This window comes from Salvelinus sp. IW2-2015, linkage group LG26 (assembly GCF_002910315.2).
Source record: "Salvelinus sp. IW2-2015 linkage group LG26, ASM291031v2, whole genome shotgun sequence".
NCBI lineage: Eukaryota > Metazoa > Chordata > Actinopteri > Salmoniformes > Salmonidae > Salvelinus > Salvelinus sp. IW2-2015.
This window is the reverse complement of record NC_036866.1, coordinates 9,765,577-9,781,736: the sequence shown is the minus strand read 5'-3', so window position 1 is coordinate 9,781,736 and position 16,160 is coordinate 9,765,577. Positions and strand designations below refer to the sequence as shown.

Below are 16,160 nucleotides of genomic sequence, written 5' to 3'. Positions count from 1 at the left end.
TGAGACAATGGTTCCGTGTCACTTCATTGACTGTGCAATCGGGCACCAGATTGCTATGACTTATCTTTTGTTTGTTGATATTTGTTAATCTTTAAAAAAAAAAAAATTATAAGATTGCTATGATGTGGTTAGCTGACACATAAAATACCTATCCAGGCGTTGTAAGATCTGACAGTCGTCAGCAACGTCTGAGCAGAGGACTGCAGAGGAACGCGTCCTCAGTATGTAGGTACAGCTGAGGTCCCACGTAATTTACACATTGTTCTGATTGATCAAAAGACCAATTATTTAAAAAGGATATCAGAATTGGGCTTCCTGTGTAAATGCAGCCATATAGCCCAGTGGTGTCAAACTCATTCCATGGAGGACTTAGTGTCGACAGGTTTTAGTTTTTTCCTTTCAATTAAGCCCCAGACAATCGGAGTTCCTTACTAATTTGTGACAATTCATCAATCAAGTACAAGGGAGGAGCGAAAACCCACAGACAATCGGCCCTCCCTGGAATGAGTTTGACATCTGTTATAGACATATTTATCATGCACAATTAAACACTTCCACGTTGAATCATGTTTTCAGTTAATTTGATTGTGCAAAACAAACATCGTTTATGTCTGGTTGTCCATACCAATATTTACTATTAAAGAAATCTCCAGTGTTGTAGATATTTACAGAATAACATTTTTTTTGTATTTATTTTGCACACACCGTTTTTATAGGCCCAACACACATTTCCACCTGCAGTGCAGAGCGATAGTAGCTCCTCCACCAGAGGGCTCAGAGATAGAAACTAGGGAGATTATCAAAAAATGTCATCTGGATAGCGCATTGAAGTCCAATGTATGTTGTAGGCTACTTTGAGAAAGACGGGCTCAAAAGAGAGTTCCTTTAACTGTTTACAATGCGGATATTGAGTTTAAAATTCGAGCCATTGTTGATGCGCTCGTCTGTCCTGAGGCACACCGTTCCATTGAAAGAATACTATAGTATGGAACACCGTTTTGGTTTTTGCATGTCAAAAAAGATACGTCATAAACTTTTAATTTGGCACTTCAAATAACACAGTTCTAATATAGAATGTTGTGTGTTCTGAATTTGCACGTGCAAGCCAAGCGCAACCACTACTATCAGTAACACTGTCAAAGCTGTACAAAAAAAGTCTGCAAACACCGGCCATGAACGATTTGTTTACAATACCGCGTTCGTTAACCGGGCATGTACACTAGATAGCGTTAAATTGCCGCTTATTGTGACTCGCTGGCAGCATTTTGACCGTGCGTCAAAAATTCAGTTTAGCAAGTTTGTATGAAGGTCTGATTATTAAATTAGTAAATAGTAATATCCTCTAAAACGCTCTGGTGACAAACTTTGCTACCCTGTTTCAAATTGTCCACATGGCTGGGAGAACCTATTCAAGTAAGTAAATACATTTCGAAAATGTTAAATGATGCATTATTAGCCTGCACTGTAGCTAGCTAGCTATCTAGCCAACTTCACATACTGTATAGATAGCTAGCTAAGTGAATTAAATATCATCAGCTACCTAACTTCATATTAGCTATCTTGATTTATTTATCACTGTAAAAAACAAACTCCAAATGCATTTGTAGGTAGCTAGCTAGCTTGCAGCCCGAACTGTCAAAGTAAGAAAGTAGGCTATTCTGGATAGGACAGGTACTTTTGTGTAGTTCCTGTCTCTAGATGTGAGGACGGAGATAATAGTAACATAACATTCAGTGCGTTGAAATGTGAGTATAATGAAGTCTTGTGAGGTTTTCTGTTCTCAGATAAAGAGCTATGAAAGCCTGTCTACATATGAAGAGGTCCCAATGAAGAGCAGTGGTTCTCAGTGCTGGGGACTCAAAGGGGTGCACATTTTTGTTTTTGCCTTAGCACTGCACAGCTGATTCAAATGACCAACTCATCAAGCTTCAAGTGGTATTTATGTATTCATTTGTGATGCTATCCTTGAAATGATCCTGTAATTGTCACATGCTACACATGCATCTATCAATCCAATGTTATCATGATTTGTTATAAGGGATATTATACTTTAGTAATCCACAATGACCTGGTGATGTAAAAGTCTAATTACATTGTCTTCCATATTCCTACAGATACCTTGTAACAGGAGATTCCTTCAAAACGATTGCCTACAGTTAACATGTAGGGCACTGCAAGGTTGGGTGACCAGAGCCACCAGGGACTGCCTCCTGGAGGAATTCAGGTGTGTGAAGGCTACCTGTGTCCTGCATAACTTCATGAGGATGGACACGAGGACCAGGAGGGGATCTGCAGCTCGCCGCCATGTGCCAGAGGAGAAGTCTGCTGCTCTGCAGGATGTTTCAAGGATGGGGTCCAACAATGCAGCAAGAGAGGCGATCTTCACCTCCTACTTCTACTAAGAGGGTGCTGTTCCCTGACAACGCCATAGACTACACTATGCACAACCAAAGGCTCTTTTAAGAGCCATTCACATTGCAATAAGAGTATTCTTCCATTTACTTAGCTATGTCAACTGCAGTTATTCAATTCCCACTTTCTCTCCCTTTGATTTCTACTTCTCAGGTGAGGGTGCTGTTTAGGTAAGGGTGTGATGTCTGTACGAAAACAGGCTATTTTAAATCACCCATAATGAAAAAATGTAGAACAATTAGACACCCTATAACCCAAACACATGTATCAATCTGATTGATGAATTGTGTTGTACAGTAAGCAGGCTCAGGTGTATAACTGGATCCTTCCACCTTCAAAAAATAGGCAAGGCCAACCATGGAGAATAGTAAGACACTTCATTATTTCTATAACTACGCTATATTGTTTTTCAGCATAAAGTACTCCGTAGCCACTTAGTGTGGACACCAGGTGAAGCCACACGCACAAATTCCTGTTGAACACTGTCTTTAACTACCTTATTTTCTCAGTAAGTCTTTCTCCTTCACTTCACCCCTCTCTTCTTCCTAAATCCTCTAGGTTATATCAGCTGTGTAGGTGAACCCCTCCCGCATCTGACCTTGCTACATATAGGGCATAGCATGGTGAGGTCACTTGGTCAGGTCAACAGGAAGTATTATTAAAGAGATGCTTTACATTGAAATAGAGATGCAGTAGTCCCAGAGTTAATTATCGAAGATCAGTTTTGCATTTCACTTCCTGATGATTGATGACTAACAATGTTTGAATAAAAAAATAAAAACAAGGTTTCAACATGCTCTCTCTGTCTCTCATCTGCAAATATATTTTGACATGAGAGGATGCCAACCCCCAGTCCCATCATCGCCACCTTACCCGCTCTTAAGATAACCTTTGGGCCGACTAGAAACACTGTAATTTTGATGAACTGAGAGAATATTTGGGTAGCACTGATTCATTAATCATATGCTGCCTTCCCTGCTCTTACCTTTCCCTTTTATGCCTCTTCCTCGGTTTTTATAATGCACAACAGATGTGCATTGAAGTACAGATTGGACTTGTATTTATATTACAATTATAAAATTTAATGTATGTATTTATAACACTTGGATAATGAACTACTTCTTTCAATAAAGCATTTCACATTCTCTACTGGTTGAAATTAAGTCTCTCATTTGATGAGAGACTTACTATACCTATACTATACCTATACCTATCCAGAAATACTATACCTATCCTGTGTTTATCAAATCAATGCAGATGAAGGGCATTAGATATTGAGATGAATGGGTTTTAGAGTATTTACATGATTCATAGGACATGTACTGTTTTATAAATTACAAATCAACCTTTAACTAGTTAAATCCTGTTTCTAGTCTTAGTTACAATGTGTAACCATTGATCTCCCAGAACCAAGATTGGTAAACACTGTTGAAGTGTTTAATTGTAATACATACATGTGTAACAGATGTGAAATGGCTAGCTAGTTAGCGGTGGTGCGCGCTAATAGCGTTTCAATCGGTTACGTCACTCGCTTTGAGACCTTGAAGTAGTGGTTCCCCTTGCTCTGCAAGGGCCGCGGCCTTTGTGGAGCGATGCTTTGTGGGTGACTGTTGTTGATGTGTGCAGAGGGTCCCTGGTTCGCGCGAGGGGACGTACTAAAGTTAAACTGTTACACATGCAGACACGCATCATTCAAAGACTGGATTTGATACTCCTGGTATTGGATATGACTGAAAAATAATCTTAGACATTCATACCTGAACTGCACCTTTATTTGCCAAGGTAGAGTACATGATCATTGAATATATTAAATATACAGGCTACAATGTGGGGATCTCATGCATGGTAATAACTACATGTATATACGACTTGAATCCTAACTAAATGCATACTCTTCAACCGATCGCTGCCTGCACCTGCCCGCCCGTCCAACATCACTACTCTGGACGGTTCTGACTTAGAATATGTGGACAACTACAAATACCTAGGTGTCTGGTTAGACTGTAAACTCTCCTTCCAGACTGACATCAAACATCTCCAATCCAAAGTTAAATCTAGAATTGGCTTTCTATTTCGCGAAAAAGCATCCTTCACTCATGCTGCCAAACATACCCATGTAAAACTGACCATCCTACCGATCCTCGACGTCATTTACAAAATAGCCTCCAATACCCTACTCAATAAATTGGATGCAGTCTATCACAGTGCCATCCGTTTTGTCACCAAAGCCCCATATACTACCCACCACTGCGACCTGTACGCTCTCGTTGGCTGGCCCTCGCTTCATACTCGTCGCCAAACCCACGGGCTCCAGGTTATCTACAAGACCCTGCTAGGTAAAGTCCCCCCTTATCTCAGCTCGCTGGTCACCATAGCAGCACCTACCCGTAGCACGCGCTCCAGCAGGTATATCTCTCTGGTCACCCCCAAAACCAATTCTTCCTTTGGCCACCTCTCCTTCCAGTTCTCTGCTGCCAATGACTGGAATGAACTATAAAAATCTCTGAAACTGGAAACACTTATCTCCCTCACTAGCTTTAAGCACCAGCTGTCAGAGCAACTCACAGATTACTGCACCAGTACATAGCCCATCTATAATTTAGCCCAAACAACTACCTCTCCCCCTATGGTATTTATTTATTTGTTTTGCTCCTTTTCACCTCATTATTTCTATCTCTACTTTGCACATTCTTCCACTGCAAATCTACCATTCCAGTGTTTTACTTGCTATATTGTATTTACTTCGCCACCATGGCCTTTTTTTTGCCTTTTACCTCCCTTATCTCACCTCATTTGCTCACATTGTATATAGACTTATTTTTCTACTGTATTATTGACTGTATGTTTGTTTTACTCCATGTGTAACTCTGTGTTGTTGTATGTGTCGAACTGCTTTGCTTTATCTTGGCCAGGTAGCAATTGTAAATGAGAACTTGTTCTCAACTTGCCTACCTGGTTAAATAAAGGTGAAATAAATTAAATCAAATCCTTGGCACAAAGTTATATTCTACTCTACATAGGCTTCATTAATGTCATTCAGACTGTTTTGAAGTTAATACAACTGGCTATGATAGCTGAGGTTCATAGCTTGGTTCTGAACAAATATGTATACCAAACGTTTGGGTCCATACACAGATCGGCTAGATAGCTAGCTACACATCCATAGGCATATACAGGTATTTTTATCCTACACTGCACAATAAGCTAGAACGTAGCTAACTATCTCCATTGCATGGCAAATATCAGCAAGGCAAGCTGAACAAATTTTACATTCAATTTGCAGTAAATGCTTTAGCTAGTTACTAGATTCTTTACATCCACTGTTTCACAAGACGACAGCCTGGTTTGCTGGTTGTTTCAGGAGTCCCTAAAACAAACAACCATAATTACAATTTCATACTCATGTCACGACATAAAGCTAGCTGGCTAATGTTAGCTAGTCAGCTAACTTGCTAAATCGCGATTTTCGTAAATTAACTTTATGATTTAAAAAAAATATGCATAATCGTTTCTCTACATTAACTAACATATTGCTGTCAACTGTACATTTTTGGGATGATTCGTTAACGTTTCAATCACTTACATTTGCTTCCGTCCTAGTATTTTTGTCAGCCATCTTTGCTGAAGAAAGTCTCCAGCCTTGGGAGGCATAGCGTCAAATTCGTCATGGGACAAACCACTCGATATGATTGGTCATCGCCCAGTGGTCGCCTCTGGTGATTTGCATAAAGTTGGGTAAAGTTTAACTCTTTCACCGCCTCCCACGCCACCTTCGCACCGCCCAAAGGTCCCCCGCCCTCTACCCTTTCCTTCCATTGAAATTAATGGAAGCGGTGTTTGGGATAACTAGCTTTAGCTTGGTACCTAGCTAGCACCAATACAACCAGCCAGAAAACAATGACCAGTAGAAACTACAGTAATTTTCATTATTCTTAACAATGATTTAGGGATCCTTTGAAGTATTAGCTAGGTAGCCACTTGTTCGCCAATTGAAACTGAACTTAGGTTCATGAAAATAAATAGCTATCCAGCTACTTAACCATTTGGCCCAAAGCTAACGATATAAGCAGCCATGGGGCTCAACCAGACAGGGTAGTATTGTGAAGCTAGCCACAATAAGGATTAGGCACAATAGTGTAATGTGCGGTTTGCCTTCAAAATAAAAGTACCTATTTGACAGTGATGCAGAAGGTTACAATTGGTGGAATAATGCAATGAAATGGGGTATCAGTCTACTCGGTGACACCCACACAACACAATTGTGAAAAGTTTATGCAAATAATAGCATTGTAGAGCTTATCGCAGGACTGTGACTGGGTGAAATCACCTCCCCAGTCAGCCTATTGTGTGTATTGCACTGTACAGCTTTACCTACAGATTGGAGATCAGTCTACTCAATACCCAAGATATTTTTTCTCCAATGTCCTCAGAGYTATCAGACTCCAAAACGCAGTATTGTTTGTCCTCTGATATATTGTTTAATACATATAGGTTGACAATAAATGTGACTCAATTCACAGTTGTTTCAGAGTCCGCAATGAGAGCTACGACGCTAATGTTCTCTGGGTGTCACGGAGTAGACTGATACCCATGTCATTGAGCCACAATCCATAGGTAAGGCTGTACAGTGAAGGTAGTATGCACCCAATGCAATTCTAAAGTATAACACATCCAGTGTGATTTCAACATATTTTTGTCAGATTAACAAATAGTCTTTTGTTGATTTTATATAACATTCCAACCTCGTTTAGCATGATCTATTCAATTATGGCATAATTCTACTATTTGTATTAATTTGCATCAGTCAATGATGTACTTTTACTTTGAAGGCTAACCGCAAAATCCCCTATTGTGGCTAACTTCACATAGATGTGTCCGACCACCATTAATCAAATAAGAACGGTCTTATAAATTAGGGTTATTTTAGATGACACCTCGCTATAGCTACTGAAACAGATGTTGTTTTGCTATGTTTTTGGGGATGAACATTGTTTGCATCCATGAGCTAGCTAGCTTTTTTTTCGAGTGAGAGTGTAATCACTACGTCAAAAAATTAGGAACGCGTTAAAGTATGTGCGGAGCAGTCATATTCAGGTCCTGATTGGTCAACAAGCTTATTTGACGTGTATCTTTTTTGACCCTCAAAGACCCAAACGGCTTTCCACATGAAAGATAGAAAGACACTCACGATATGCTTTTTTATTTTTATTAACACATACTGTATCAACGTGTCCATTTAAAAAAGGACTAAGTAGCAAATATGTTCTCTTCTGCATTCCTGAACACAAAAAGACACATTTCTGTACATTCACTAAGGCTCCGTTTGAGGAAACACATTGTTTTCCATAAGGCAAACAATATAAAGGAATGGGACCAAGTATATTTCCAGCATAAACATTTTATTTTTCTGTTTTTCCTCATAGTTGCAATGTTGTAGCATCATCTGCTTTGCCATTATAATTCATATTTTACTACCTAGAAACAGGAAAAAAGGAAAAGCTAAAGAAAATGCTATTAACTCGCACATTTCCATAATGTGTCATTTTGCAGATAGTTTCCCTGTATATTAAGATGTTAGTGTTGGTGCAAGAACCGTTCTAGTTGTATGGTGGTATGGAATGTTGCTACTGCAAACAATTTTTGTGAGAAAATATGCAGAACACAGTTTTACCTAATCTGACAAGCAGAACTGATTGAATAAGTGAAGTGTATAATTTTGTTTTATGTAACTAACTAAATTAAATAAGAGATAAATAAATGCATACATGATATAACCACACGTTTCATTCTCTTTGCCAGCATGTACCTGCCAAACAGGTTCCATACTTGAAGTTACTGGGCACCTTAAACTCTTAGCATTTGGCAGACAATGTATGGACCCATTCCACTCAAAGAACCTCAGTGATGCTACAGCTGAGCTCTCTCCCATCGAACACTGATCAACGTTTGCTTTTTATGGGAGCAGCACAATTAGCAAGGCCTCTCTTACACCACCTCTGCAAAGGAGTGAGCAGGTTCTTCCATTGATAATTGCCTTTTTGCACTCAGCCAAGGAAGGTGCCATTTTTCCCTCTTGAAGCCACAGCTCATTAAACTCAGTCTAGGCAGATATATGGCAGGATATTCAGCTTGCCCTCATCCCCATGTGAGTCTAAGGAAATGCAATCTGTCCATTCATACCAGTTGTCCTTGGTGTCATAGCAACCATTCACCCCAGGCCAGTGCTCCTTGTGTATTCTGTTGAGATCCTCGTTTGTGACCTCTCGGCTCACCCCTGGTAAGTCCGTATCAGGGATATTTGGTACCAGCATGTGTTTTTTTCTKCCCTCTTTGATATGATGTTCCTCATGTTTCAAGTACTCAGACATGAAAAAGTGTGCCCCCGAGGTTTGAGCCCCAGATGATGTGAGCACATTGCTTTGACGGTTAAGGTAGGACTGGATGATTTCGTTCCTTGACAGCTCTTTCCAGTTGGTCTGTTGAAACGGACTGGGAGTAACAGGGCTATTTTGTGCACAATGGTTCTGCTTGAGCAGTTCTGTCTGAGGAAGTTCTGGTGTGACCGGAGCCACTGTAGCCTCCCGTTCCGGGTAAGACTCTTTGAGGATTGAGGGTTTGATCTGCCCTGTTACAGGGTCAAACGTAAGTCTACGGTCTTTTAACCTACATGGCATTGTGGTCTCTTCCGTGGGCTGCCCACCCAAGTTCACTGTATAGTCTCTGGACCTGTATTTCTTTCTCCTCTTTCTCTCTGTGCTAGTGACAGAACCATCGCCCTCTGCCTTCACCTCGCTGTGGGACGAGGCTTTGGAGTGCAGAGAGTCAGGTCTCCTGRTGCTTTGTTGAAGGCGTTGGTCCACGTCTGCCGGTCCGTCCCAATGAAGGGCAGACTCTGTAGGCAGAGGCCCAATAGTGAGGGAACCCTGCATACATGGAGTTAAAAGCTGTGGAGAACGCAAAGGAGAGGGCCCCAGTCCAGAGCTGTCCATAACTCTGGGGCTCCGAGTTGAGCTCAGTAGAGTCGTTGATTTGGTCGTAGACAGTTTAACTACCGCATCCTGTTTTGTACTTCTGGGACTATATGAGTTGCTTCGGGGGTGTTTGGGCTGATGCGGCCCCCCTCCTGAGACAGCCAGGTCCATTTTGCCATGCTGTTGCAAAACAGCCGTTTTGAGCAATGTGGAAGTGCTCGGAGGTTTGGCTACTCCCGGTGAGCTAGGGTGAGGTTTGACAGCGTTGACAGGGATTTTGTTGAGCCTGTCGATGTCAAGATGCTCAGCACCATCCTTGTCTGATTTCAGATGTGGATGAGGGTCACATGTGTCCGTAAAAGCCTCAGGACTGGCTCCAATTCCATTTGTTGGCAGTCGTGAGTTGTGTGTTCTTTCATAGGCGGTTATTTTGGAGATTTTCACTGGTATGTGCTGTCTGTCCCTCTGTTCCCCCTTCCGTTTTCGGTTGCCTGACTTTTCCGCTTTGTGGGAGTAACGGTTGTTGAAGTCATTTCTACTCTTGAGCTCCGGAACCATTTTACCTGAAGGTGGGATAGCAGCTGGAGGGGAGACGTCCATCCGGCAGGGATGCATACCACCGTTGGCAGCGGCTGGCGGACCCATATGCCCCTTGGATAGTGCCTCACTCTGCCCAGGCTCAATTAGCTTCTGCCAGGTGCGCAGGAGCTTCTTTGCACGCTTGGCGAGATCCTCATCCTTCGTCTTTTTCCTTACGTCGTTGATCAGCTTGCCAAGGCGGGTTTCCTTGAGGAAGAACAGGAAGTTTTCTTTAGTACAAACCCCATCTTCACAACATCTATATCCAAGAGCTGACATAATATTATTATGCATATTTACCCCTAGTGTTACCTACCTCAAGTGCTTCCTTGGTGATGGGATATTTCTCCAAATAGGAAATTACTTCCATTACAGCCACCATGTTGCAGATCTGCTGGAAAGTAAACATCAAATCATGTTAAAACTATTCATAATAAAGAAAGACAGAAAATGTCCATAGGAAAACCCTCAATTACTATTTACAAAGACAGATGAGGCATTTGGATATTTGTAAATAAAGAGCTTTGAGTGTATATAACAAATCATTGAACCATTGGATTCAAAACCACACACTGACATCCATAGTCAGTGGCTTAGATCAGGTGTTTACAAACTTTTTCACTCAAGTACCCCCTTCCACCATTGGGGAACATCCCGCATCCCCCCTGCATGTGCACACCACTTCTATTTCTATGGGCACAAGAACTGTTCACACCCTTCTTGTATGCGGAGAGAAAATGTTGTAGGTTTAAAGCTTATTTCCTGCAATTCTACACATTTTGTCATGGGGTGCAGAGAACATTTTGCAGTTTTAAAGCTCATGTTCTTGCAATTCTATACATATTGCCAAGTCTAATGTGTATTAATGTGATATGAGTGACTTGAACAAACAAATCTTTGGGATAAAACACCTAGTTAAAAAACGTTACCTGACATGGGCTAGTTGATCTGGACATTTCTGATAAGCCATCTAAGGCAGTGTTTCACAACCCTGGTCCACGAGTACCCACAAAAGTACAGTTTCGTTGTCACCCTTGACAAACACACCTCATTCAACTTATTAAGGGCTTGATGATTAGTTGTCAAGTTAAATCAGGTGTGCTTGTCCAGGCTTACAATAAAAACGTGTACTGTTCGGGGTACTCGACTAAAATGACAAGAGGAAAACTGATGATGCACTACCTCATTTCAAAATGGCACCTTGTGCATTCTACTATTACAACTTTCTAGAGTAAGTTGCAAGCCAGACGGAGTTCCTTTAAAAAAAGATTTTTTAAATAGATGAGGCCTAACGGATCGTTCCCCAGATCAATGGATGTATAGAGGTTGACAGTCGCCAACAAGTCATGTCTGCAGGCAGCAGCAGGACTACAATATCTTTAACTAAGTTATTCATATAATGAGCCTCTCTCTGGCTAGCTTCTTGGTAGTTCCCCTCCGTCTTACATTTTGTTTAGTTTTAATGACAAGCCCTCATCTCAAAAAACAATATACAGGAGTAGTTAGATACTGATGTTAAGGCCTACTAGCCTCGCATAAAATGTCACCCCCCCCCCCCCAAACATTAGCCTACACAGCTTCAACCACTTGTACAATGCAAATAGTAGTCTGTCAGCAGCTAGTAGTCTATCAAGATTTCCATGGTGTAGCCATCTCTGTTTAACAGAAATCTCACTGATGATGAATTTAGTTTTGTTGATCATCAAATACAAATGGCTGTTATTCAGATTAGCACCCCACAGCAATTTCCCCTGTAAAATGGACAAAAGAGGACAAAAGCATATGGCTAAATTTGAATGGACTTTCAGATGTGCACCTGTACCGGGGATGTAAACCGATAGCAGTTTCAAGTTTGAGATTACAAAACTGAGAATACACATGCAAATGTTTGCTATCCTAGTCATACCAGTAAGGAGCATTAGGCTAAACCTACCCAATCCACTAAATCTGACTGGCTAGGTTTATTCATATTCAAAAAACTTGGCTCAACAATAAGGGGGTTTTGTGCAAGATATGTTCAACTAAAACTGTTTACACACACACAAATATATATATATATAAACATAAACAACCCAAATCAAATCTCAGCTCTGAATTAGCTCAATGAATATTATGCTGTAAGCCTTGGCAGAGAAAGGTTATTTTCAGCAGTGTATGCCTATTAGTGCTGAGTGAATAAATTACATTTCAGGGGGTTTTCAGTTATTAAACAAATCATTTTGGAGGGGCCTATCACACCATTTCTCAGACATGGCTAGAAAGATTCCAGCTTTTATCAAARTCAGTGGTGTAAAGTACTTAAGTAGTACTTGAAAGTATTTTTACTTAAGTCATTTTGTTTTGGTATCTGTACTTTACTATTTTTATTTTTTTTGACAACTTTATTTTCTTTAGGAATGTAGTGAAGCAAAAGTATGTACTTTTTACTCCATACATTTTCCCTGACACCTAAAAGTACTCGTTACATTTTGAATGCTTAGCAGGACAGGAAAATGGTCCAATTCACACACTTATCAAGAGAACATCCTTGGTCATCTACTGCCTCTGATGTTGCGGACTCACTAAACACAAATGCTTTGTTTGTAAATTATGTCTGAGTGTTGCAGTGTGCCCCCTGGCTATCCGTAAATTTAAAAAAACAAGAAAATGGTGCCCACTGGTTTGCTTAATATAAGGAATTTGAAATGATTTACACTTTTACTTTACTTTTCATACTTAAGTATATTTTAATAATTACATTTACTTTTCATACTTAAGTATATTTCAAACCAAACACTGATTTTTACTCAAGTAGTATTTTACTGGGTGAATTTCACTTGAGTCATTTTCTATTAAGGTATCATTACTTTTACTCAAGTATGACAATTGGGACAAGCATTTCGCTAAACTCGCATTAACATCTGCTTACCATGTGTATGTGACCAATAAAATTTGATTTCGGTACTTTTTCCACCACTGGTCAAAGTAATGTCAAAAGTTGAAATTTTAGCTGACCCTAAACCTTTTCCCAACCTTAACCTAATTCTCCTAAGCTGCAACATTAATTTTCCTAACCTGCTGCGAAAAGTCAAATCTGACATTAATTTGATTAAACCTGGATCCCTTCTAGCCATGACCCCATCCTCATTCATGAGAGAAATTAAGTTAAGATATGGGACGCTGGGCTGAGAGTTGTAGTTTTCCTGAAGCAAATATTCAACCTAGTTCAGCGCATAAATGTGGTAATTAAATACAATGGTCATAATCCATTAACAGTCATAATCCACTGTTATTTTCCGGATCAAAGTGGATACACTTTTACGCCTGCTACGTTAGGGTAAGATACACACAGACCGCAAACACCGCCGCATGAGAGCGGAATGTACACAACACTACGACGAGAGAGACGGATAGAGACAGTTTGTGGAAGTCAGTGGTGGAAAAAGTACCCAATTGTCATACTTGAGTAAAAGTAAAGGTACCTTAATAGAAAATGACACAAGTAAAAGTGAGTCACCCAGTAAAATACTACTTGAGTAAAAGTATTTGGTTTGAAATATACTTAAGTATCAAAAGTAAAAATCATTTCAAATTCCTTATATTAAGCAAACCAGACAGCACAATGTGTTTTTAAAATGTACGGATATCCAGGGCCACACTCCAGCATCATTTACAAATTAAGAATTTGTGTTTAGTGAGTCCGCCAGACCAGAGCCAGTAGAGATGTCTTCTTTATAAGTTTGTGAATTGGACCATTTTACTGTCCTGCTAAGCATTCAAAATGTAACGAGTATTTTTGGGTGTCTGGGAAAATGTATGGAGTAAAAAGTACAGAATTTTCTTTAGGAATGTAGTTAAGTAAAAGTTGTCAAAAATAAAAATAGTGAAGTACAGAAACCCCAAAAATCTACTTAAGTATTAATTTACACCACTGTTGAAAGTATGCCTTATGTACTTTTAAAAACTAGTAAAATGATCATCTGACAGCTCTGCAGCATACAGTACTTAGGCAGGCTAGTCTAGCTAAATAGGATGACTAAAGACAGTACGGGGAGAACAGAGTCATGTTAGATGGTTGTCTGGCTGGCTGCTACTGCCTGAGCCGAGATTACTTTAAGGAATGAAAAATAATCAAATTAAATAAAACGAAATATACACAACTGAAATATTTCAATATTTCCTATTTTTCTATGTGGACCTGAGAGACAATGGAATATTTTCATTTTTTGGCAATTGAATGTTAACTATTTTTGGCTTTGGAATTTACATTAAAAAGCTTATCATTTTACGGTCATTATTTCATAATGCATGTAAAAAAAATAATGTTAAACTGAAATACGGGACTTCTTTTTTTTATTTTTTATATATATATATTTTTTATAATCAAACCGACTTCAAAAAGCACTAAATTGCTCAGCACTAATGCCTATGATAGGTAGGCCCACAAGTCCTGACCAACAGACTTGGCAAGAATCCTTGCAATGTGTTGTCACTTCAACAACACATTTGGTTACCTCAGCCATTTCTTTCAAGGGAACACTTTGTTAATATCAAATAGCATAAGTAGCCTTTGACTGATGGCACCCATACTAAGCCTACACTACAAACTGATCCAAGTCTGGCTGTGCTGAATATGTTTAGTGCGCTTCCAATTTAAACATTCTTGTCTGTCAAATTCTCTTTACTAATCACTGACTGTGTGTGAATGCTACATGTAGCTAATTACCAAAGACATTGCTGACATTGGTGTTGGGTGGTCAGGTCATTCTTCCATTGAGTGGTCAGGTCATTCTTCCATTTAGTTAGCTGGTTAGCTAGCTACAGTGCCTAGTAAGCAGTTAGCTGAATGTACACACTCGCCAGTCTACTTGGTCCTAACTTAAAATCAGTAAAAGAGTGGTGGACTAAACTCCGAGAAAGTCGCAGTTTTTATCTCTGGTTAGCTACAACAATCCTAGGCAACGGTACTGTTCGCAACTTTAACTACACTGAACAAAAATAAAACGCAACATGCAACAATTTCATTGATTTTACTGAGTTACAGTTCATATGAGGAAATCTGTCAATTTAAATGAATTAAGCCCTATGCCACACCTGTCAAGTGGATGGATTATCTTGGCAAAGTTTAAATGCTCACTAACAAATTTGAGATAAATAAGCGTTTTGTGGGTATAGAGCATTTCTGGGATCTTTTGTTTCAGCTCATGAAACATGGGACCAACAATTTACATGTTGCGTTCATATTTTTTCCCCCAGTGTAGTTAGCTTGCTTGCTAGTTAGCTAACATTAAGCTTCGAAGTCAAAACTAACTAGCTAGCTGTGCTAAATGACAGGTAAGCAGATAGTTATCTTATTAGCATAACTGAGACAGGTTGAAAACACTGAGGTATAATAACGGTTGAGAATAATGATTGATTTATACTATTGGTTGAGAACCGAATATGTCAACATGCTAGCCTYGCAAGCCGCCTGATCTCGCGAGTTTACATGAATGGTTCATTACCAGCAACACCGCGGTATTGTTTATACGAAGCTATCAACATGCTGGGGGTCAGTCCAGAGTCCAGTGTGTTTAGCTAGTTACTACACAGCTAATTAACTAGCTTAGTATCTAGTATTTACTTAGTTTAACAAACTCTTAGATCTACCTAGCTACCAGGCTTACAGCTAACTAACGCGCGTTAGCTAACGTTACTGTAGTTAGCTAATGTACACTGTCGACGTTAGTCATAAGACAATCACAATAGGGGACCATTGCAATTGTGGGCACAGACACTTAAAATTTGTGGAAACGTTAACTAATTAACTCACATTGCTTTGGCCATCGATGGCCTGCATCAGCCGGTCTCTCATCTCCTGCGGAGTTGCCGTAGCCGATGTCATTGCCTGGCGGTGGTGCGGATCAGTACAGTAGACGAGGGCGAGGAATCCTCCGAAAAGACGGGTGGGTGACTTAGACACTCACAGGCCTTTTGGGAGATGTGTTAGTAAATAAAGCCCCATATTCTATGGGGCTTTATTGTTTGTCCAGGTGTATTCATGTATTTTGCAATGAATAACTGTCTCCAGAGAGAGGATCTATCGAATACTCATGTGTTCGACTGCCTCTTCGGCAGTAGCCAACGCTGTGGCAGTGGTCTTTCAACATCGGTTTCTCTGCTGTTGAAAAACGCTCTCCTGGTGCATGGTGGGAAATGTTGTAACACAGAAACGTCAGA

The 16,160-nt window shown here is 40.0% G+C and overlaps 1 protein-coding gene and 1 long non-coding RNA gene across 3 annotated transcripts; one reads left to right on the top strand and one right to left on the bottom strand.

Moving 5' to 3' along the window:
* The first annotated feature begins 1,089 nt into the window (after window positions 1–1,089).
* LOC139023044 (uncharacterized) lies at window positions 1,090–3,210 on the top strand. Its single transcript, XR_011474119.1, has 3 exons — window positions 1,090–1,413; window positions 1,785–1,935; window positions 2,115–3,210. It is a non-coding gene; the product is annotated as an uncharacterized lncRNA (long non-coding RNA).
* A 4,386-nt stretch (window positions 3,211–7,596) lies between these two features.
* LOC111952512 (mediator of RNA polymerase II transcription subunit 26) lies at window positions 7,597–16,133 on the bottom strand. Of its 2 annotated transcripts, none has more exons than XM_023971245.2 (3): window positions 15,754–16,133; window positions 10,279–10,353; window positions 7,597–10,169 (listed from the first exon to the last, which is right to left on the bottom strand). In XM_023971245.2, the coding sequence occupies exons 1-3, from the start codon at window positions 15,823–15,825 to the stop codon at window positions 8,508–8,510; spliced, it is 1,809 nt and encodes a 602-aa protein (XP_023827013.1). In that variant the 5' UTR covers window positions 15,826–16,133; the 3' UTR covers window positions 7,597–8,507. The 2 variants fall into 2 exon arrangements, with proteins under 2 accessions (XP_023827013.1, XP_023827012.1); XM_023971244.2 differs by having other exon boundaries at window positions 10,279–10,356; window positions 15,754–16,132.
* Window positions 16,134–16,160: the final 27 nt, after the last annotated feature.